The following is a 24297-nucleotide window of genomic DNA, read 5'->3' as shown; positions in this document are numbered from 1 at the left end:
CAGGCTTACAACTCACCTTGGGTCTGTAAAACTGGCTTCTGGATTCCCAGAACAAAGGATCTGGCTGTTTTATAAAATGTAGAATGTTAAGTTGATATACATGTACCTTTGATCCCCATTTCTGCATACACCCAGTGGATGCCTATGTCTTTGCTAATAGAAGAAAACTAAACCTTTCCATTTAAAAAAAAAAAGGTATATAGACTTGGGTTCTTTCTGCTTCAGCTTAAGAAATAAGCTGTCTCATTTTCTGCAGAAGCAACTGTTCACTATGAGGCTCTCCAAAATGATTTCTATTGTTGAAATGCCGTGTATTGTTCTGAATATTATTTTTTTAGCCATATTAAAAAAAGAAAGCCATATTGCAATGAAATTCTCTGTTCATTATTAGCCTAGCTTTTTTGTTTTGTTAGTCTGTTTGAAAACAGGTATGTCTACCCTTCTTCCATCCAGTCTTAGTCCATTTCATATCTTTCAGTTTGGCATAATGATTCATTTTGCAGCTATCTACATCAATGTACTAAGCTCTTTGCATGAGAACTGAACAAACCTTTCCACAAATGTATGCAAGAATGATATAAATCCTGTTCCTTTTCCTTATTCTTTGTTGTTTCACCTAAAAGGAAGGAGCAGAATGTGTGTGCATACTTGTATATTTGTGTGTGAGAGATAGGTTCATATATGTGAGAGAGAATTTGTTGGCATATGCAGGTGGGGATCATTTGATTTTATAAATGAGTTACCTTATTGTACAGATAATTAATTTTAATTAGTGGTTTGCTCAATTAATATAAAAATTGTTCTGGCCCTGCGTTTTTCTCAAATATGACTTTTGGCACTTATATATGTGTATACATGTATACATGTGTGTTACACAGACATATTTATTGGCCAGTGGTTCGTATATCCAGCATTGGTTTTAGCTAGAGTTGGCAATCCCAGGTTGCTAAGGAAGGAAACCTGGGCATCATCTGTCTGTCCATCCATCTGGGTACAGAGGATGGCTTTTTAAATTCAGGGTCATTTCTCTGCTCAGTAAACATGTTATTTCTTTTGCTTTCCAGTCTTCATATTGCTTATATTTGTCCATAAACAATAACAATAATGAACTGATTCCATCCAGCACTGCCCTTATTTAAGGCTTACCTATTGACATCTCACTTGTCTATCAACAAATTCAAGCTTAGAACCTGCACTCCAGAAAACAGCAACTCTTTATTCTGGGAGTATGCTGGGGGGAAAATTCTCCCCTAGGATAGCTGGATGTTTACATAGATTGCAAGACCTCCAAAGAAGTCCAAGAATCAGTTCTGCAAATTCCAAATAAACTGATATTCTTAAGAATACTAGTTCAGGTATCTTAGCTATGTATTATAGCCCCTGACCTTGGTTATTCCCCCCAAATTTTTCAGTGAAAGATGACATGCGTGAAACACATTTTTTACATCAAAATAGAGATGGTAAAATTGTCAAGCAATTACTAGCTGTCTCTGGAAGTGGCATATCATTGCTCTTCTTACTTGGCCCCTGCCCCTTCTCCCTACTCTACCCGAAAGACTAATCTTAGCCCGGGCTTAGATAAAGAATAGATAGATACACAGTCACCAATAATGCAGTAGTAGAATATGGGAAATGGAGGAACATCAAGACAAGGGGAGGGTTCAAAGGAAGCTTGGCAGGGGATGAAAGGAACTAGTCCAGTGTGTAGCAGGGGAAAACTGGGCAGTCATGTTAAATTTCTAAAAGGAATGTTTAGGGGCAGAAATAAGTAACTTATTGTAGAGCTCTGGAGTTGGCACATTTTGCATATTGACAGTACAGAAAGCAATCCTGTGGCTGGCAAGTATTTTACCAGTTGTCTGGGAACAGTTCTACTCATGTGATGGAGACATTTAAACGAGCTCGAAGCAAACAAAGTAGCCACTGCTGGAGTTTATTTTGTGCCCCTGTGGGATCCCATAAGTACCAAGAAAGCCACTAGATCACAGTAATAGTGGCAGGCATCATCATGCATGTTTTGAGGGTCCAGGCTATAATTCTGACTAGAAATTTCAGTGGTAACGAGATGTCAGTTGTGAAGGTGAGCCAAAACTTTTTAAAGTTCTTTAATCCGTTTTTGGCAACCCTGTTACACATTATGGGAACCAGCAATATTTGTCTACTCTTCACAGCAAAGTATTATATGGGAATAAAAAAGAAAATAACATTAGGATCCCCTATCTGCAAACATACTGTATATCTGAGTACTGTACTTTAAATTAGTATTTCGGGTGTTCTCTGGTGACCTCATGGAGCTATTTTATTTGTTCAAGCATCCTTCACCTAAAAGGAGGGGATCTGTTTCCTTCTGCCCTGGCTCTGATGATAAGATGTTTGGAAGTTCCATTTTCTGGGAAGTTCTACAGGCCTTACAGCTGCAGAGGATGAGCACAGCTGAAAAATGCCAAGACACTGAGTGAAGTCAGGTCCCTGGAACATTCACTGGGTCAGCCAGAGAATACTTCTTCATTAAAATGCAAAAACTAGGCAAAGATTGCAAGAAATTTTAATTAAATTAGTGTGTGTAAGAGGGCGGAGGAGTGTGTAGCATGAGCCTTTATTTTTCTATACAAGAGTTACACCCTTTTCAGGTTATATCAAGTTTGGTTCCAACTCAAACTGCAACAAAAGAAACTCATAATTGCTTCAATTCTGTAGCTCAAATTCTCTATAGACCCTCAAGGAGAAGGGTCTGTTAAGGCAAATGTTTCCACCAAAGGCTAAGAATAAACTTTTCCAAAGCTTGTTGGAAGGTTCTGCACCATGGAGGCCCTTCATTTGAAACCTAGAGCTGAATGCAGAATAATATTTGAAAAGAACGCTGTCAGCTGGCTGTCTTACCCTTAAATTGACTTGAGATGTCTTGCTGCTGCACCTGACAAGCTTCTTAGCAGGATACAGTGAGCTTGTTAGAGCCTCAGATGAATTTGTCAAAAGGCCCTATCTGGGGAACAAGTGAGCAAGTTTAGCCAGAGCATTATAACCATCAAAGGTCACACAAATTGAGCGCACTGGTTTACAGAGAATTACACTAAAAGCCCGTAACTGCTGGAGTTAAGATTTTTTGTATTATCTATCTACAATAGATGATTATCCAGTCCCTGAATATCTCCAAAGAAAGCTAGGAAAGATACTTTCAAAGATATGTTGATTTTCACTTAGTGTTTGTCTTTGAATCCAAAAGTTGAGTGTTGTGGTTAGGGTGACTTTCTATCTTCTCTTGCTTTTTCTTAAAAATAAAAAAGGAACAGCCTTTATTTTTTTCAGTTAGATGGCAACCTCTAGCTGACTTTGCCTAATGTCAGAAAGACAGATAAGCAAGGTTGGACCTGATTAGTATGTAGATGGGACATCAACAATAAATCTCAAAGCATTAGGCTACACCAGGAAATAATGTTTTTTTTAAAATCCTCTAAGAAGGAAATAGCAAACTATTTCTACATTGTTACCAAGAAAACTACATGGAAATGCTAGAAGTCAAGCTTGACTTAAAAAGGAGATGTTACTTTTTCCAGTTTATTTTAAAAGAAAGTAGGAAATAGCACAGCTAAGAATGCTTTGTGGTTCACAATCAAATTTTAGATATTTTGGAAGATAGGTCCCAATCTAGTAACAATGGATAATAAGGATCCTGTGTTGCAGCTGCTCCCTTGTTTGTAACAGTTTAAAAACAAAACTAAAATCCCAAAAGAAACTGGTCACACTTTAAAGCAAACAAAGAATATTTATGACTGTTGGATTAGTTAGAACTTGGCAAATATTTGATAAATTCTTTACATGTTTAGGATGCAAGGAGGAATCTCTGTTACAGTTGAAAATGTAAGAGGATTAAAAAAAATAGAGGAGATGATAGAATTTCTCATGCAAAATTTCAAAACTTGCAGTGCGTGGATTGCTAAAAAGAAAACCAAGCAAAGAGCATTTGATATTTGAAAAGAAAGTCCACAGTTTAGCTGACATGTGTATGAAATGGCAGCTGGCAGACTCCTTCTGGATCTCCAAAGCAATCTGTAGAGCCAGCTTCTGTGATGTGATTTTGGCAGGCACGTTGCTGTCAAACAACAACAGTCTTGTTGCCACACAAGCTGCTGAGGAATGGTGCTTCAGGATCCCTATACATAGCTGGTGCTGAAATGCTCTGGGATTGGATTCTGCTTGCAGAGTAAGTCAGTATTTGAATTTAACAGCACCAGAGAGGTTTTTAATCTAACAGGCAGGTTGCTTATGGAAATGCAGGACTTTGAAAATCATTTTATGGACTTTTCCAGATCATTGTTTACTTGCACAATAAGCAAATTAACTGGTTGTTGCAAAAACCCTCTCTTCCCACAGTGGCTTCATTTCTTGTACAAAAGTGGTGTTTTTACAGTTCTCCTACATAAATGTTTGTTGCAGGGCAATGTGATTTTGATCCAAATAGCATGCTTATTACAATAGCAGATGCTGCATCGATTCTGGAACTGTCATGGGTATTTATATGGAACATTTGTATTTATTATAATCAATTTAATTTATACCCCATATTTCCATCATACATTTTTCCTGTTTTAGAGGCTGAATGATTCACCAGTACTATATTGGGCTCTGGAAATTTAAATTGGGGCCTAAAATGTATAGATACAGATCCAGGAAGAATGGATACTACTGGGCATCAGGGTGGCCAGGCTACCAGTAGGATACTCTCCTGTCTTTATAGCCCAGTGTTTTTCAAACTTGGCAACTTTAAGATGTCTGGACTTCAACTCCCAGAATTTCCCAGTCAGCATGCTGGCTGGGGAATTCTGGGAGCTGAAGTCCAGACATCTTAAAGTTGCCAAGTTTGAAAAACACTGCTATAGCCCAATCTAATGCACAGTACTCACCTTCTGATAGTTCCACAATAGGGTGCTTGGTCAAGGAAAGTTGTCTCAAAAGTCTCATTGCTACCCCCTTCCCTTCCTTGAAATTAGGGCTGAGGTAGGATTTAAGCCCCATGAGGACACATCTTTGAGAGAACAACACTCTCCCCCTCACCCAGCCATGTCTTGGTAAAACATGCCACAAACAAGATGTGAAGGATCCTCCCCAGAGGTATGGCACAGAAATAGCACATTATGCTTTATACTCTAAAGAGTGGGGGATTAACTGTTTCAAAGTAGAAAAGATTATTCAGGAGGAATTAGTAAATCCAGCAAATAGTAGTAAATAATGCAAAAGTTATGTTGCCATCTGTACTTTATGGAAGAAGAAAATGCTTCCAGACATGAGCTGGCAACGTATTCTTTAGTAATAATAATCATGGTAAATAAAGACTGCGGTGAATTAATATTTTCCAAATAAGGACTGCAAGAGGTGCTAGAAAAATAATAAAAGTAGGGCTAGGAAATGGAAGCACTGGATTCTTAGAATGAATCACGCAAGTTGTAGAATGCATAGATCCAGAGCAATGCTAGGATAAGAATGGGGGAAAAAATGAAAATTAAGATATTTGTGGTCATTGTATTTTTAATGAAAATCTAGCTATTCTCCAATTTTAGAACTACTGTAGGTGAACCCAAACATATTTATATATCAAAAGAAACAATGATTTGAATTACCATAGGGACTCCAAAGTATATGCTCCAATTAAATAAGTAAACCATGGTTATACAATTTCCCTCTTTCTTGTTTCTTTCTGAGAATTCCTGTTCTAACATGACCATCTAAGGATGGATGCTCAGGTTAGAACGGGAATTCTAACCTTGGCAACTTGTTGCAAACCAAGATTTGTTAGTTTGGATATAAAGCCCAACCAAATTCAGATCCTGATGTGATTGCTGCCTGCAAATCATAGCTTGTCAGTGTTGGTACAGGATAGAGTATGATATTACATGTGACTTACCTCTGAATTGACTGGATAGGATGAGTGCTAATTTGTGGCTCTTTTCTGAAGTCATGTTACTCGCAGAGTGTATGTGCAGTATTAGTTAAGAATCATTTTTTGCTCTCACTTCTGCCCTCTTGTATCCCATCCAGTCTGACATTAGGCACCTGTTCAGATGCTTAGCCTCTAATGCTAATCCTGATAATAAACCACACAGTAACTTTTGTGAGTTGGCTACTTTTATGTAGTTCATGTTGTCCCATTTTATGAAAAAGAAAACATGCTGAGTTGAATAGAGTTCAAACCAAGTTCACCATCAGATTTCCATTACCCATTGCCATGTGTACCACATTTATAAAGGATGACTCTGTGGCTTGCTTTATTCTGCAATAATGATTCTTAAAATATGTGTGGTTCATTGGGACAGTGTAGAAGCTTCCCATATTTTCAACTGACCCAGGGAAGATTGGCATAAGATTGGTAGTTCAGTCCTTCCTTTCATGTTACTGTGGATCCATAGTAGCATCTTTCAAAGAACAGAAGAGCCCAAGTATATGGCTTCAAGAACTCCGGGTTTCAATTGCATTACTCATGTGCACCGTGTCACACAATAGATTACAGGAAATCAAACCTGAGTTTGGCCCAGGGAGCAGAAACTAATATTGGTTCCCAGGCAAGTCTTGTCTGCATGATGCATATTTGCAAAGTGATGTTGCATTCACACCTTGCTTTTAAGGCCTTATGCTGGGAATAGTTTAGAACAATGTTTCTCAACCTTGGCGACTTTAAGATGTGTGGACTCCCAGAATTCCCCAGCCAGCAGTTGAAGTCCATACATCTTAAAGTTGCCAAGGTTGAGAAACATTGGTTTAGAAGTACATCTGAAAATGTGATTTCTGAAGTAGCACACACATGAGGAAAGCTGATCAATTCCTGTTCTTCCCAGCCAGCTCTTCAAGCTGGATAGTATTTTTGAATGAGGATTAAGGCAAATTTACGTACATTTTTATACACACTTTTTTTTAATGCAGAAAAAAAAGAATGTTCACATTTAATATTCTTTCTCCCTATTTATTTAACTTTCTTGTAAAATTGTCCCCACTTATGGTTTGATGTAATGGCATTATAAGGTAATGTAATGGCTCAGAGACCAAAGTACGAAGTTCAGTTGCTTGTCTGCCAGGAATTTAATTACCTGGACAAACCATTGTTCATTTAGCAATTCTTCATATAGGGATAATAATACTGACCTAGCTACTGGCCTGTTGTAAGAGTAACTAAATTAATTCATGTGGAATGGTTTAAACATACTTACACCATTTAGTCATTATATGTTTTCATCATATTCTTTAAAGCTATCTTTAAACATAGAATACCTTAAAATTCATTATGAAATCTCTTTCTTTTTCTGGAAGGAGAAGGAGGAGGCTTCTGGAAAAAAAGGCTTAAGTTCTTTTTTGTTCTTGGGGGCAGGGGCATTTTTTTCCATTATAGATTATTACTTACATCATCAGTGATTTGTAAGTTGCTCTAATACATTACAAACAGTGCAATCAAGATCTCATTTTCTTATGAAGCCAAAATAGTATTTATCCACACACAAAAGAAAAGTCTCTTTAGGCTCTGGGGAAGATGTGTGTGAAGAAGATAGTCCCTTTGCCCCAAATTGCCAATCCTTCTCTATTTAATGATTGTGGAACACTGGATAGTTATTTGGGAGTGGGGTGGGAGAAAAATCAAATAAATGTAACAGAAAATCCTGTGCCTGTAGCATCCATAAAATAGACTCTGCACATGAGAACATTTTGCTGTAGTTGTCACATGTATGTAGTATTGCACTTTGCCTTGATCAGCAACTGGTTTCCAAGCCAGAAGCAAAAGAGCCATTTTGACTTGCTGGCAAGTCACCTTAATGAGAGGCTTGGGAAAATAAAAACAGATGGTCATGGATGACCAAATTAAAATAAAAAAAAAAGATATTTATTGACTGAAGAACATGTTGGAGTTTAGAATCTAGAATTGGGGAAGGTTCTGTAATGTAAATGAATCACTAGTTTTGCATATAAAAGGAAGGCTTATCTTTAATACTTTAAAGATGCATCACAGTTGTAGGCTGGGATTTTCTGTAGACACTCAGCCAAAGATGAATTCCTACATATCTTTCCATTAAGTGTTGTCTTTGATAAAGCAGCTGAAATTACATATAGGGAGGACCCTAGGTATTAGGTGCCTGAGGCAAAAATTCCAAGCAGCAACAATAAAAACATGTGAAAACCCAAAAAACTAGCATCCAAAAAGAAATCTGTTTCGCCATACTTTTAACTGTGAGGCCAGCCTTCCTTATGTATTGCTGAATCATTTTAATCTGCTGAATGAGGATGCCTGTACAGGTAGACCAGACAGGAAACACGACCAGATGAGCTAATTCTACTTCATTATAAAGCTACATTCATTAACAGAATCCTGCAAGTCTGAAAGTAGAATTCTCCTGCTGTCTCCTTTACAGCCCGAGAAACTAGGGAGGGTCCCTCCTGAGCCTCTTTCCTCACTCATTATGAAGCTGCAGGCTATGCTCTCTCTTATCTGACCATCCCCTAGGCAGTAAGTCTTCACCCCATCTGGTCTTTCTCACATACCATTACATTTTCAAATGTATTAGAATAGGAGCATACAGATCTTGGGGGCAGGGGTACTATTCCAAAAGGCAGGCATCACAACAGAGAAGGTGTGCTTCCTAGATGACATTATTTAGTATGGTGAACACCAGGACCCTTTGAGCAGTCCTCTAGGGCACCGTCATGCATATATAGTATTTGCTGAACAGAAATATCTGTTTGAAAACACAAGAGAGGAAAGGGAAAAGATTTCTGGCATTGGATGCAAAGAAAAAGTTTGAAGAACCCTGGATTCTTACGGGGGACAAGCTGAAGTTATTAAAGAGGATTAGAGTATGCAGCTGCTGAGCAGGTGGAATGTTTGCAATTTCAAAGCTGCATTCAGCCATAAACCAAAATTTACACAAAACCACAATATCTATTAGCTTTTTAACATTAGAAGTTAATTTACTGCTACCTGACTGCATAATTCAATTCACTTTTGAAGCTTAGTTAAAACAATATCTAGCTATGCAACAAGCCTTTTATTGCTTTGGCTGCATTCTAGCATGGCTTCGAGTTGAAAGACTAATTTTGAGAAATTGTTAATTAACTTTGCTTTCTTTTTTATTGAATCATGACTTGGCTAAGGCTTCCTGTTCACCTTGTCTGCATCCAATAAGCTGCAGAAATATTCCCTTTTTCTCCCCACAAAAGCCAAGTGGCTCTTGAAGTGGATGAATGAGGAATCTAAGAGATTAGTCTGAACTTTCAGCTTTCCTTTCATTGCTTTTGGAAATCTGTCTTTTCAAAATTTGTATCTTGACTCTTGAAAAAAACACTAAGGGTCCAGCCTTAGAGTACAAAATCATTCCACCATCCCTGAAGTAATGTTAATTATAAAAATGGACAACATCACAAAACCAGACTAATTAAATGAAAATTGGATTGTGGTGGCTTTCCCCAACCAGCTTTCCCTCCTGGTGGGTGGGACTTCAACATGGCCATACTAGATTGTGAAAACAGAAGCCCAGCTCTGCTAGAATGGCATCAAGCTGAGGTGTCTTTTTCAAAGATATGTTAGAGAACTCCACAACAATTTTATTATGAGAAAATATGTGTCTACTTTAAAGAATGGGTTGTACATTTGAACTCCCACTTGCACAGCACTTTGAACAGTCCCATATATTAGGACTGAATGGAGATGTACACACTAGCAGGCATCCACAATTTCCATGAACGTGTGAATGCAAAGCCTTGAATGAGATCTTTATCTGCAACGCCAGCTGTAGATGGGATCTGACCTAGTTCCTAACCAGAACTGAAGTCAAATTAATTGCTCTAACAGTAAGTGGAGTCCTTGGGGTTCTCTGAGCTTGGCTGTGTTCTTGCAAATGTTTCATTACCCAGCTAGGTAACATCTTCTTAGTAACAGTAAGACTTTGTGGCTTTGAATGAGAAAAATTCCAGGTATTATTTGAAAATCTTTCATTCTGGTCTTTTTTTTCTTATTCTTTTAATAGATGATGACTTATTTGTTCTGGATTTTTCATATTCTTATCTTATGTCCCAAGACTTTGTCGGAGCCTTTGTAATTATCTTGGTTACAAATCTCTTTCTAATCCAGACTATTATATAGTTTTCTCTCGAATTTGTTAACTGTGTGCAAACAAATATACTTTTCTGATCAGACCATGTTGCTTGTTGTTTTTCTTCTTAAAAGTATCTGCATGGTGAAATTCACTCTTCCCCTCACCCCGTAACCAGGCATATTTCATATTATCCAATAATCCATTAAAACATTTTGAATAAGATTCTTTTTTCTTCCTTCTCCTTTTCCTCCATCTCTTCTTCTTTTCAGGAGGTTATGAGAGGAAAACAATGTCAAATGCAGTACAAATGCCCTTTGTTGTTTAAAAAAAATGTTGAAATCTTATTTGACTGGTTCACTCTTAGAAAACTAATGAATGTGGGATAATGTTAACAAAGCACAGTGAAGTAGAAAGGGTTTAGAATTTAGTTTGATCCCAGTTTCCAGGTTAACCAATCATATTTCCAAGAGTATATGCTGAACATACGTAGTTATCCTTTTGTTGTCTTTAACTTGCCTTTGAATTTTGCTGTGTATTAAAAAATGTGTGGACATTTAAAATTGGAGTGTTCTGTCCATCAGAGAGAAAAAAAAACTTGTGATTGGGTTCATGGTAGTGAAGTTGGTATCGTTTCAAAATAGTTTGATCTACTCACTTCTAATAAAAAGTCAACAGTCTGGTGCTTTCTTTTCACAGCATAGTTTCTTCCAAATTAAAAACAGTCCCAGTATCCCACCATATCGTCCTCTGACCATCGCTACCAAAATACTGCTGCCTATCCCTTGCATGGCAATTAACCCAACTCCCCCTGAACTCTGCCATCTCCCCCCCAGGTCCAAGATCCAATCAACCTTCAGATGTTACCAACTGCTCCTAGGCCAGCTGGCTTGTCTGGCTGGTTCTGACCTTAGTCACTTTTATATATGTTCTCAGTGAGCTTCAAGCCCCCACACCAGCTCACCCATCCCAACACAACATCACCTAACACACAACATTACCCCAGATTCCAAACCCATCTAATAGGCTCTAATCAGGGATGTAAAAACAGTGCACTCCTACCTAATTATGGTCTGGAGTAATCTGAGAAATGTTTCAATGCCCCCCATCATCTCAAAACCAGAGCGAAAACAAATGGACATTCAATTAGTCATCTCCACCTGAATTCTTCAAAACCACCAACTACAGATCTTAGTCTCAAGTTCATCTAATAGCATAGATATAAGTAGCATAAAGGGAACTCCCAGCAGTGAAGGAAAACAGACAAAATTCACTTTGTTGGGGTCCCAATGATGCAGCATCAGTGAAACAAGATGACCACTGTTCAAGGTGATGAACTCTGCAAAAGCTGCAGGATTCAGGCCAGTATACTGCTAGGTCATCAGCCTGATCCCACTTCCACTGCTGCATCTTCGCATCAACTGGTCACCCCAGCATCTTAGTCACTGCTCTGGCATCAATGAGCTGCCAAATGAAGCGATTGCAGCTACCAACAAAAGTCCACTTGCTGTTGCTCTGCAACCCAGCTCCGAACAGGCGATTGGTAGCATCTCTGGGAGAATGTATCCCGGTGCTTAACACCTGATCTGTAGAATTGTAGCTTCTGCCGCCAAACAAGCGATCTCTGGCCCCAGTTTAATTATTTCATTTCCATCTTGGTCACCAGCTGCAGCACCTTCTTTGGCTTCTGGACCCATTCCAATAATGCCAACCACTGTCCCCAGGAGCAAGCTCCCTACAGGGCAGTTCCAAGCCACATGCACCATTAACTCCAGAGGCACCAATCATCAGAGTTTCTGATGCTGCTGTTTCTGATGTTTTGAAAAATTGTTGACAGATGCAGTGGTACCAGAGGACTGTCAAAACCATCCAACTCTATCATCCCTATCTGCCAACTCTCTATAACATACAAAACCAAACTCTGTCCTGACTCACAATTTGCCTTGGTGCCATTATAGGAAAAAATTGTGTCAACAGATAAGGTATCTGATTTTTCCCAGTTAATTTTGGATCTAGAGGGTGGGCCAAAAATGATTAATCACACATAGAAGTCTGATGTCCATCAGTGTGTGCTTCTCGTGTCTGCCTATAACTGCAGAATATCTTCTTGAAAATAAAGGACACCTATCAAACCTTCCTCTAAGTTTCAGTAATTCTCTGTACTTACAGTTTTATTTTCTCAGTGCTGTGTCCTCAGGTTGTTTTAGGATTATAACAGCCAGAGATGTTTATTAATAAGTGTTATCTGTCTTCTGATTGGAGTTTGGGAAATATTGGTCCCAACACATCTAAAGGAAACTAGGGGTAGAAAACTGCTAAAAAATAGCTAGTATATTTATTTTATAGTTTTTGTGTCTTGTTCCTACTGTGTGCTTGAACTAGAAGATACTAGTTATCATTGAGGTGAAAAAGGGTTAACGTATGGACCTTTACATTAGAAAACTTGTTGCATTTTCCACAGGTGAAAGAAGATGTTAATTGATCTTTGGGATTTTATTTTTATCTCATTGCTGAACTTGCTCTAAAGCAGTCAGAAGAGAGAAAATCTGGTCCATGTGTTAAGGTTCAACGGTCAAGAATGACTCAGTTTCTGCTTCTGGTAGTTAAGGTGATGTAATAACAAAGAATGTTATGGGGAAAAAAAGAGGAATCCCTGTCCCTCTATTTCCAGAAGCCCTGGAAATTATGTGGATAGTTGCTTAAAGGAGATTGTTAGCAGCTGGACTAGGGGGGAAAAAAACTCTTCAGAAAATTGCAAAGTGAATATTGCAGTCTGAGTTTAGATAGTTTGGGTCTATCTTAATTATGGCTAGAATGATAACACTGAATTTGAATTCAGCTGTGCAAAAATTTGGGACAAATTCCATGTCCTAGAAAGCAATGAGTTTCTGCCCAATTCTAAATGCTTATTTAAACCTATAAAGCCCAAGAGAATTTGTCTGAAATTCTCCTCTGTTCTGAAAGAAATATCTAAAGCAAATTCTTTTTCATCAACTTGTATGTGAACTTTTCTGCATACTTCTTGCCTGATATCACTTGAAATGCAACACATCAGTTTTGTTTTGTTTTTTTAACATTAGAAACATGTTTTAAAAATGTCCGGATGAGTCTGGCAGATATAAGGGAAGTGTCTATAAACCTAACATAGCCTGCCTCTAATTTGTGGTTTTTGATAAGAAGAATTAACAAGAAGTGGAGGAACTATTGCGTAGGATTCAGATAAATCTCAGAAACATATGAGAAGCCAATGTGGGATCACAAAACAGCTCTCATCCTGTAGCAGGCGCATTATCCCCTTTTGCATCAATTGCAGTTTCTGAGTATCTTCAAAGGCAGCCTGTGTAAAGTACCTGGTGATCCAACCTTGAGGTGATAACAGTATGAATTATATCACTAAGGCTATTTTAAACGCTTCTTGCATGACTGAAATGGTTTCAGACATTGAGTATACCACTCTCAGCTATTCAGAAGCAGAAAGGCAGATGAAATGACAATAGCCAACTCTGTATTAAGTTATTCAAAAAAAAATGAAGCATAGAGATATGGTTTCCTTTGAAAGGTGGTGTCAGATGGATGAGTTGCTAGTATATTAATGCTAAAAAATGCTATTAATACTGAAAGAAAAAACCAGACGGTCTGTATCAGAAAATGAATAATTATCCTGTGTTTTCTTCCTTTTAAAGGAAATGGTCTGAAACGTATAAGTTTAGTATGATGTGTCATTCTCTGAGCTTTAGCATCGTCATCTTTTAATATCATATTCTCTATTTCTTGGTATGTTCCTGTACAGCAAAGATGACTAGCTGCTAGAGTGTTAGAATGTAAATAGGCACTGCTCCAGATTCCAGGATCCACAGGATCAAGACAATTTTCGCTGGTTAGCTATACAGTAGATTTCACACCAATGAAACTATGGGCAGATCCATAAGTCCTTTTCTCTGCAGATCTTAGCATTTTGCTGACATAAAATAAATAACCTATTTTATTTATGACACTATTAACAGTGCTTCCATTTTTTTCAGATGATGCAAAATACTCTTTTCTATCAATGCACAGGAGATTAATTTTTCCCCAAAATTCAGGTTCTGGTTCTTGTTTTGTTATGGCATTAATACTGTGAAGCCAAAGGCACGCAAAAAGGAAGTAATTCTTCCCAACATTCAGAGTTTAGCCACATGATGATGTGATGATCAACGAATCTGATGGCTTTGAAAAGAAATGACAAATTCATGATTAAAATTCAGTGGGAATATTTCTAGCAATAGACATGCTTTTGTTTCTGGAATCCAGCAGAGGCACATTGCCCTTCTCCCTCAGACCCTCCCGCCAGACTCTCAAAATTTGCCACAGACAGTCCCCCAGTCCTACAGAGCAGGTATTGAGTGTATGAAAAAGGACTGGTGGAGTGGGGGGAAACAAGGAAGGCAACATACAGAAATCTGGTTGTGCAAGGTTGCACTTTGGAAAAGATAAGGCTACCAGTGGGTACTAGTCTTCTATACATTTGTAGCAGGAAAATTCTGAAGACCAATTGCTAGGGGACAAACGTAGGATGAGACAACTGTGGGAAAGAGGATGCTAAACCAGCTAGGATTTTGGGTCTGATCCAGCCTGCTCATTGGAATGCTTTATTTTACCATTTCTCTACATCGGATTTCTCTGGCTCATCTAGTAGTTCCCGAAGCCAAGCATCTACAAATTCAAGGACTCAGGAATTTGCCCATGAAACCTCTGAATCACAGTGCTGGGCTTGGAGGAAGGCTAAAAAATGTTCCTGTAGTATGTTTCCTTTTTCCAAGAATCTGTACTTAACAAGAACAGTTTAGCTGAAACCCTGGGATGATTGTTTTACAGTTACAGTGATTTTATCTTAATTAGCCTCTTGGCAAAATCCAGTCAAAGCAATGTCCACATGACTTTTACAACATATTTCAGACCAGTTTCATACTATTTATAAATAAGCAATAGTAAATATTATTATTCCTTTGATTTATATCCTGCCTTGCTACCCAAATGGCATTCAAGGAGGAAAACATGGACTTATAGCACCATAGACCACCTTTTTTAATCTTGTGTGCCTGCCAATTTGCCTGTCCATCTTTATGTCCAATTAAGACAGAGAAATACATATGATACAAGATTTATCTAGAAAGAATCTTTCATCACACTTAACTTTTGCAATGTTATGCAAAGTGCAGAGGGGAAGTAAGAAAAAATAAACTGAAGAAATCAAAATATGAAAAAGGAACTACAGCCAAATCTAGGTTGTATGAATACCATTCATTACACTATACCTCTTCATATCTTACTATGCTTGCAACCCATCCTTGCTTTAGTCCACCTGTACAGTGCTTCATACATTGCTTTTTATCCTTTAAACTTTTCATCTTTGTTCTTGCAGATCTCAACTCTGACCATGACTTTCTCAATCTTCCTGTTCCTCTTGACCCATTTACTCTTCCTTCATATATTCATTTTGTAACTCAGTTCTCATTCATTCTTTCTCCATGACCAAACCAACTAGAAGTACTTCTTATAGTAGTTACTCATGCCTGTATTCAGACCACATTCATTCACCACATTTTCATTCCTGACCTTCTACCTTGTTTGATCACTTGCACTTTCATTCACACTTTTATGTCACTTCTAACATACTTCTTTCCTTACTACCCAACTCTCACTTCCATATAACAGTGTGGGCAGAAGCGTGCTTTTAGACACAATGTCATTTCTTTCAACAAATATTAATTCCTCATAACAGATAACATACCTCCTACCAGGGTTTGCATATCTTAAAATTTTGCCATCCATTTCCCAATTTTTAAGTAAACGTTATACCAAGATGCTTCCTATTCATCTACTTACAATTATGTATAACTTGGAATTGTTCACTCAATTTCCCCTGACAAAAACCTCTTCTTTGATCATTAATGCATTAATTTTCATTTTTATAGTAACTTTATTAAAAATTACAATTAAAAAGATAAACTAATATAAACTAAAAAAGAAAAGAGAAGGAAAAAATAGTGTAGAAAAGAAAAATAGAAAAGAAAAAATAAGAATATAATAAAGAAAAAGAAAAATATATAAAGAAGTGATTTCCCCCTTCATTACAACACATATAAACAATTTTAGTAACTTATCAACTTTTCTTAAAATACAACAAATGATCTCTTCCTCCCATAGCCCATCTCTTATCTATAAACAAATCCTTAAAGCCTCATTGTTCAGTCTTGATCAGCAAAAGTCCACTAAGGGTTACCAGAAATAACATATCTGTTTTAAACTTGATCAAATAAACCAACTTTATATTCCTTCCTTTTACTTTTAACAATCTTGATTATTAATCCCTTCAAATAATGTCCTAGAACTTGATTTCTTTTCATTACATTTCATTAATCAATAATCAATACATTAATTTTCAGACCCATACTCCTTTCTTTTTAACATTCAGTGCAAATTATTTTGGTCAACACCACAACATCATCTGTATACAAAAATATACATACATTCACATTCCCAGCCAGCACACCTCTGCCATCACCATGAGCATTCTTTATACATTTTTCCATAAGTACATTATACATCCAAGAGGATATCATACATCCTTGTTTAACTATCTGCTCAGTGTTGAACCACTTGCTAAGCATTCCGTTTATCCAAAAATTGCTGAATTACAACTCCCAGGATCCCTTGCCATAGCCCACATTTGATGAGAGTTGTAGTTCAGCAACTTCTGGTTCTTCATGCCTAAGCACATGGTTGTTAAACCCATGCTAATTTGTTTATAGCCTACTTTGGATTATCTGTGATGAGAGCATTTAGTATGCACTGCCTCAGATACATAAATCTTATGTAGAAGTTGGTTGGCCCTCATTGCCACTGAAGGTATAACTAACCTGTCTCCCTCTCTTTCTTTCTCTCTTGCACAGAATGTGACACAGAAACAAAGAAGGTTCAAGATGTTCTTTCTGGAATTGAGAAACCACAGGTATGTGACAGATAAGCTTAACCCAAATTAACAACATTAAAGATAAGATGTATATTATGTCAATCTATTATAATAACTATATTTTATTTGCAAGATTGTGTGAATTGAATTGGTCTTATCATTATAAATACTGGGATCCTAGTGTTCTGCCTTTGACTAGTCAAAAGAGGAGTATGTGCCATACTATAAATTCTAGCTTTTCTGTCTGGCTTCACACGTGCTAAGCCATCTCTTTCTTTCTCCCCCTGTTTTAATTTAGCACATTGAAAGAACCAGGTTAGCTTGTGAAATGCTTCAGATTGTATCCCAAAGATGCTTTTCAGTATGCAGGGACTTCTCTGCAACTTTTTAAAGCAGCTTTGTCTTTTCCCAGAATCACACAGTTGTTTTAAGGAGTTTTAGAGAAATATTACATTTGCTCCCTGCAAGCTCTGAAAACCCTTTTAGGTTTGCCTCTGAAGCACTGCACATCCGTAGAACTCAGCCAGTTGTGGTTTATTCAACAAAGTAAGATTAAGCCAGCCACCTTAACGTAATACCTGAACTTGGGAAAGACTAATTTCTCTAGATAGCTTCTGGTTCTAGCCATTCATCTTAGGGTTTCTGAGTTTTGATGAAATAGCTAATTGATCTCCAATGTGAGCATGAATGTATGCCAAATTAAACCATTCCAGCTGATAAACATGACTATATGATCCATCTCATTATCCAAATTCTGCACATGTGAATTCAGAGCAAATACTTTTTCTGATTAAGCAGAATTTTAAACCAACAAATAGCCATGGTTTCAAATTTCTGGTCCATGGTGGCTGCTCCAGCATTGCTACATCTTGCTGAGCCATGGAAGAGCACTGATTGTGATTAAGGAGCTCTGAAGAATTGGGTACAGAGTGCAACAGTTCTCATTAACCAGCTCCAGTGGTTCAGAATGTTCAGTTCAGTGGTTCAATGGTTCAGTACTTCAGAATGCTCTGCTCCACTTCTGAACTGATGTGTGACTTTTGGTTATTTTTCAAAAAATATCCATTTTAAACACTGAGCCCTCCAAAAATAGGTTGCAACTCAAAGCATCACGTCCAGCAAAGTAGTCAGTTCCAGGATCATCATCTTTGCTAGCTTAACTCAGCCTGTTCAACTGCTTCTCTGACCCAGCTCCAGCTCCTTATCTGAAACTTTTAATTGCTGCAGCCGCTGTTACAGTCAGACCATGAGTCATTTGCCTTTTCAAAACAAGCGGATGTGCAGAAATAGTCCCCATAAATACATAAAACACTCTCTCCAGCATTCCTTGCATTTTATTTCTAGCTTTCCTTTCACATGTGTGGTATTCAGAGATTATGCAGGAATATAGTCTGGTGAAAAGCATTTAGTAGCATTCATTTGTAATGACCTAAATGCTCTACATGTGATTTCATCATGTACGTAAGGAATATGGCCACTTGTATTCCAAGCAATAGTAACTTTATTTTGCCAGATAATAGTGTGCAAAATATGAGAACCATGGTCAGGATAGACTTAAAGACTCAATAAACCACATTGATGGTTTCCTTTATTATTAATCATATATTTCAGTTAAAGGGAACATTACTAGGCCTACATGGCATGGGACTGGGTTATCTGAGGGACCACCTTTGCCCAGTTACATCTACCCATTCCATTAGGTCTGGCAGGAGAGGGTCCCATCTATTAAGGAATGTCATCTGAATGAGCCTATGAGGAGACCCTTTTCTGTCAAGGGATCCGCCCTTTGGAATATCATTCCCCTGGAGATCAGATTGACCCCAACCCTACTGGCCTTTCGAAAGGCCCTGAAGACATAGTTTTGCCATTGGGCTTGGGTGTCCAGTAGCGGTATGGAGCCTGTTCGATGGCTATATTGAATGCTGTGAATGTTTTGTATCTCAGCTACTGATCGTAGTGGTGTAACACTTTCAATATGATAATATTTTTATTTGCATTTTTTTGTAAATTTCTTACTGTTTTTGGTCTTTCAGTTGTTGTGAGCTACCCATAGTCACGTATATGAGATGGGCAGCTATAATGAACAAACAAACAAATTACTATAATATAATCCTGAAAGTTTAAAACAAATTGTTCATAGTTCAGATTTTATGCCCTGGTCAACCTCACTTCCCTTGGCTCTTAAAGCACTGCCAACTTGCCAGTATTGAAATGTTTGGGGAACAAGACTTTGGCCATAGGGGCTGAGAATTTGGGAATTGGAGTACAAGCACATGGTTGATGCCAAGTGGGGAAAGGTTGCTTTGCAATATGATTTAAATAATTTAAAGTGTTTTTAAAAGAATGAAACCATTTAAACAAACTACTGACAAAGATTAATGCAACATTTCTTCTACTGTTGTTACTACTTGAATGCAGAAAAAATGCCAATCACTGTGTAGTCCAGGTCTTGCGTTAACAGGCAGCTTGGAAGTGTTTCATGAAAGATTTAAAGTAGTATTTTAACTTGTAATATGTTTATTTATGACAGGCATGTAGACAGAATGAACTGTCATATGGTTGCATAATTGAAGACAGACATTTTTGCTGTAATGTAATAACTACTAATAATTAATGTGCAGAACTAAATAATTTGTATGGCCACATAAAGAAAATGTGCTTTGGACATTCTACTTGTATTTGTTTCTATATAGTAAGAAATCTTTCTCTTAACTTAAAAGAAAGCTTATAAAAATTTAACCAGCTTATAGTAATTCTATGCAAAAATACAGATCTCATTCATTTCTGATACATTTTCATTGTACATTTTCAGTGGAGTATTCACAATGGCAAAATGACCTTTGTGAATAGATTGTCTGCATCAGATAGCAACTTCTCATATATACTGGGGGGTTTTTCCTCCCCAATTCAAGTCCAATGAATGGAATCTCCCTTAGCTGTCCATACAAGTAGATACATGAAGTTACACATGGTGGTCTATTATTCCACAAAGCCTTGTGCCACTGTGTTGGACAATCTGAAGAACTGTGGGGAATTTCATAAAATGAACGTCTTCCTATATCCGATTGCATTCTCCAGAGAAATCTATAACCAGGAATTAGACATCAGTGCGGTATCGTCTAAAAACTTCCCCATTTCCGGAGCCACTCCTAGTGGAGGGCCTACACTGACTTCATGGCTGAGATGGATTTGAACCAGCAGGCCCATGGATCGCTGTTTAAGAAGCCGGCCGGCAAAAAAAAAAAGATGTTTTTTGCTACTGCATAGCACCTTCAGGAGACAAAACTTCAATAATAGGAGCAGCGTAACCTGCTTAGCATTTAGCCTGGTTCTTCTCTCAGTTTCCCATATTTACTTCTATGGATAAGAACACTATTCGTTTTACTCTTTGGAGTCTACAAATTATTAAAGTTCATGAAAGGATAAAAAAAAATTTTGTTGTTTGGCCATATGTTCCTCATGGCTACGTGTGTCCTAGCTGGTGATCATAAAAGAAAGAAAGCATTCCAATTTAACATTGGCTGGCTACGGTACATTAAGTTCCAAGTCCCTGTTTGAATTTATGCAAAACAGTTATGCAACCATATGTCCATAATAAAAAAATTGGGAAAAAGCCCTTTCTCTTTAGCTGTACTGGTTTATGTCCTAATGCCAGAAATCCAATTCAGATGTCCATTTGTCCTCATATTCCTCCCCCCCTTTTTTTTTTCAGTCTATAACATTCTTAATTGAGATCAAATATTGTATGTTAACTGTAAATACTTTCTTCTTGGCTACCATTTCAGTCCATTAGTATAACTGAAGCTGTTTAATTGCACCATCTGATCTAATCTGAGATTGTGAGATTTTTCTACAGATGTCTGACTTAATTTAATGCCCCTTTTAATCAGTCCAGGTACTCAAAGCAATCAGTGTTGCAATGTGACGTAAGTTCAGAAAAAATGTTAAGGCTATCCAGAATCTTCCATTGCCCGATAAACTGAAGTTTGGAAGTTGGTTTGTTTTTAAAAAAATGAATCTAAGCAAGATCAAAATACCATTTTCTGAACTACATTTACAGTTCATAACTTTTCTGATACCACACACATATGCACTTTAAAATGATGATGTGCATCTTGACGTTAACGCTAACCTAATCTTGTTTTTATCTCCTAAGGTGTCAAACATTCAGGCTAGAACAGTTTTGCTCACTTGGTCTCCTCCTAATGGCCTTTCAAGTGAAGATAGACTCAGCAATGGTTTGCCTTATACTTGTACTTACGAAGTTGCCTTATCAGACAAAGGGAGGGATGGAAAGTACAAAACAATCTACAGGTAGACATCTGCATGTGCTATGATGTTATATACAATCTTTTATGTTTGAAGCAGTGGGGGCATAGAAACAAATGCCCTAAAACAAAAACCAAAAACTATGGTTTTTCCAGAGTTGAGTATGACATTCCTTCCACTATCAGAGTGTTTCCAGTTTTTGTCATTTCCTCCTCCCCTCCCAGCAGGTTTTTCCATGGTATTCACCAACTGGAAAAGTTGCCTGCTAAGTATTTATGTGCACACACTGTTGAGTGCCAAACTGGAATATTGGGGTCTTGCCTACTTAACTACTGTGCATTTCATCTAGAAGGAGAAGAAACCATAGGAAAGTAATTCATAGAACTGCCAGTGCCTCTGAAAGCATTTCCAAAAACTGGATGTCACCTCATTTTAATAAGAAGCCATAGGACTCAGGGAGGTTGGCCAAGCTTATCCTGTTTCTGCCATATTGGAGAGAAATACTCTGAATCTTATACAACGGAAGTCTTATAAGGAACGTTGGACATAAGACAGTTCATATAACCCTTTGCCCATACAGCACAATTTTGTATGTATGGGATGTTTACAAATGTGATATTAACTAATCTTACATTTTGCTAAGGTATAGAATTTATTTGGTTTTAATTTAGCTAGTTTACAGAACCACTGTAAATGGTTGCTTAAGCCAACCCCTATTTAGTGCATCTCTTTAGCCAATCTAGGCACTCAGGTATATTGCTGTATCAAATTAGGTGTTGGCTCACCACCTACTCACTCTAGAAAGCAAGATTCTTACAAGAAGAGAAGTTTATTGCAGTGAGCAAAGACTTAGGTCAAAGAATCATTTATCAGCACGGATGTTAAGGCGAGGCCTTCCTAGTGCCTTGTATCTCTTTTTTTATAGAGGGTTGATTTAATGGGAAGGATGCTAATTGCTTATTTGATATCACCAGAAATGCCCATCTGTTTGTTTTCTGCAACTTTTTGGAAACATCCATTTTCAATCCCAGAGTCACAGAATTCCATCACATATTTTCTGGGTGAAGTGCTTGAGAAGAGCGGTCCCTATCCGATTGCAATCATACTTGGAGGACACAGATTGTCTGGAGGACTTCTTGTTGATCCTGCTTGACCTCTCAGCAGCTTTTTAATATTGTGTATCATGGTATTCTGGACTCTACAATGGTTCTGTTTCTACTTGCAAGAATAGTTTCAGAGAGTAATATTGGATGACTGTGCCAATAATGGATGCCACAGATCGTTATTTCGTTCTCGGTTCTGTTTAATGTCTATATAAAACTATGAGATGGTCCTCAGGGGTTTTGGGGCACAGTGTTACCAATATGCAGATGATACTTGGCTCTATTCTTCCATCAGGCAGGCTACCCATGCCCCAAATCAATGTTTGGATGCAGTGATAGGATGGATTAGAGCTAGTAAATTGAAATTAAATCCCAGCAAGTTCTTGTAGGTGGGAGGTTCCCAGTTTTAAGAACTGGGGGGTTTCTAAACTCTAAATAGGATCATAGTTGCTCAGAAAGAACAGGTAGTTTGGGGATGCTCCTAAGGCATTGTTGTCATTGGTGACCTAAAGTACCTCCATGGCCTATTACAAGCTTTGGCTGGTGTTTCTCAGGCAAGGACAGAATAGCTCCAGTTGCACATTTCATATTTAGATTACCGAACATGCACGTATGTGACTATTCTTGTGCTTGGTCCCAAAGCTGCATCTGATACAAAATACAGTAGGGAGGTCTTTTATAGCTGCCAAGTAGCTGCCAAGCCAGTTAGGTCCACATTCACATACCCAGAGATGCAGAATGCTATTTGGCTATTGCTTGTGGGAAACCTTCTCTATGATAAGGCCATGCTTCCCCCTGAAATTCAGGGGAGGTATCCATGACACTATTTATTAAATTAAAAAATCACCTCTTCTGCCAGGTCTTGGAAGAATGTTTTTCCCACCTTACACTCTAATGTATGGATGGAATGAACGTTTTTATATTGTTTTATATTCATTGCTGTATTTATGTAAACTGTTTTTGAGATGCTTTGACATAAGAAACAGCATATAAATATAATTAATACATTAGTAATTTTATGCCTGTTATCCTTCAGCTACAACATTCTTCAAGTGTCATTGAAGTAGTTTACAAAAAAAAAATTTTTTTAATCTGCAGAAATGTGAGATATACTATGAAGTCAATGAAATATTTATTTATTATATTTTTCTTTCCAGCCTCTGCAGTTTGCACATAATTGGGATGTTAATTTTTTAAATTGAGAACCACATTTTTATTATTATATTGTCATAAAACTTACATAGTACATTATTTCAACACAGTGGTATTTATACGGTGCTGACTAAAAAGATCACTAGATCAACACTGTATTGTTACTTAATGTTGTTTGTACATATTGAAAAACAAAAGAGAACAAAACAAGTTTGATAATGATTAGAATACCAATAGATGAAAAGGGGGGCAACCTATTAGGTTTCTAACTTCCTCCTTTTTGTGCATCTGTTAATTACAATATTAATAAACATTTAGGCCTCTTAAAAGCCAAACTGTGATTATATGCTGCATGATACATTGTATGCATAGGAGCCATTCTTACTTAAATTTGGTTAAACGTCTACTGTGAATATATACTGTTAATTTTGCCATTGCTGCATATTCTCCAAGTTTAAGTTCCCAATCCGATATCATCAGAATTGCATCTTTTTTCCAGTATTGGTGAAAATTTATTCTCGCTGCTGCGAGAATGTATATAATTGGAATATGTTAGATGGGAATAGATCTTAATATGTAGGGTATATATGTTAATAATACAGTACTGCAGTTTTAATTTTGGTTGTTTCTTACAATTTTGTCTCATTTCCAGTGGAGAAGAATTGGAATATAAACTGAAAGATCTTAGGCCAGCAACAGAATATCACATCAGGTGAGATATAGTAATTTAATACATTCAATTCTAGATGTCGTAATA

At 37.4% G+C, this 24297-nt stretch overlaps 1 protein-coding gene across 1 annotated transcript in view; it reads left to right on the top strand.

Moving 5' to 3' along the window:
• FNDC3B (fibronectin type III domain containing 3B) overlaps positions 1–24297 on the top strand; it is a 281784-nt gene that overhangs the window by 175302 nt on the left and 82185 nt on the right. Inside the window, exons 7-9 of the mRNA XM_007424299.4 lie at positions 16997–17055; positions 21173–21330; positions 24193–24252. Of these exons, the coding sequence (XP_007424361.2) occupies positions 16997–17055; positions 21173–21330; positions 24193–24252 (277 nt within the window). The remainder of the gene's footprint in view (positions 1–16996; positions 17056–21172; positions 21331–24192; positions 24253–24297) is intronic.

Source organism: Python bivittatus, unplaced genomic scaffold, assembly GCF_059951505.1.
Source record: "Python bivittatus isolate LINGU-HERP-01145 unplaced genomic scaffold, Pbiv_v1 ctg000980_np1212, whole genome shotgun sequence".
NCBI lineage: Eukaryota > Metazoa > Chordata > Lepidosauria > Squamata > Pythonidae > Python > Python bivittatus.
This window is presented reverse-complemented; position numbering and strand designations above follow the sequence as displayed.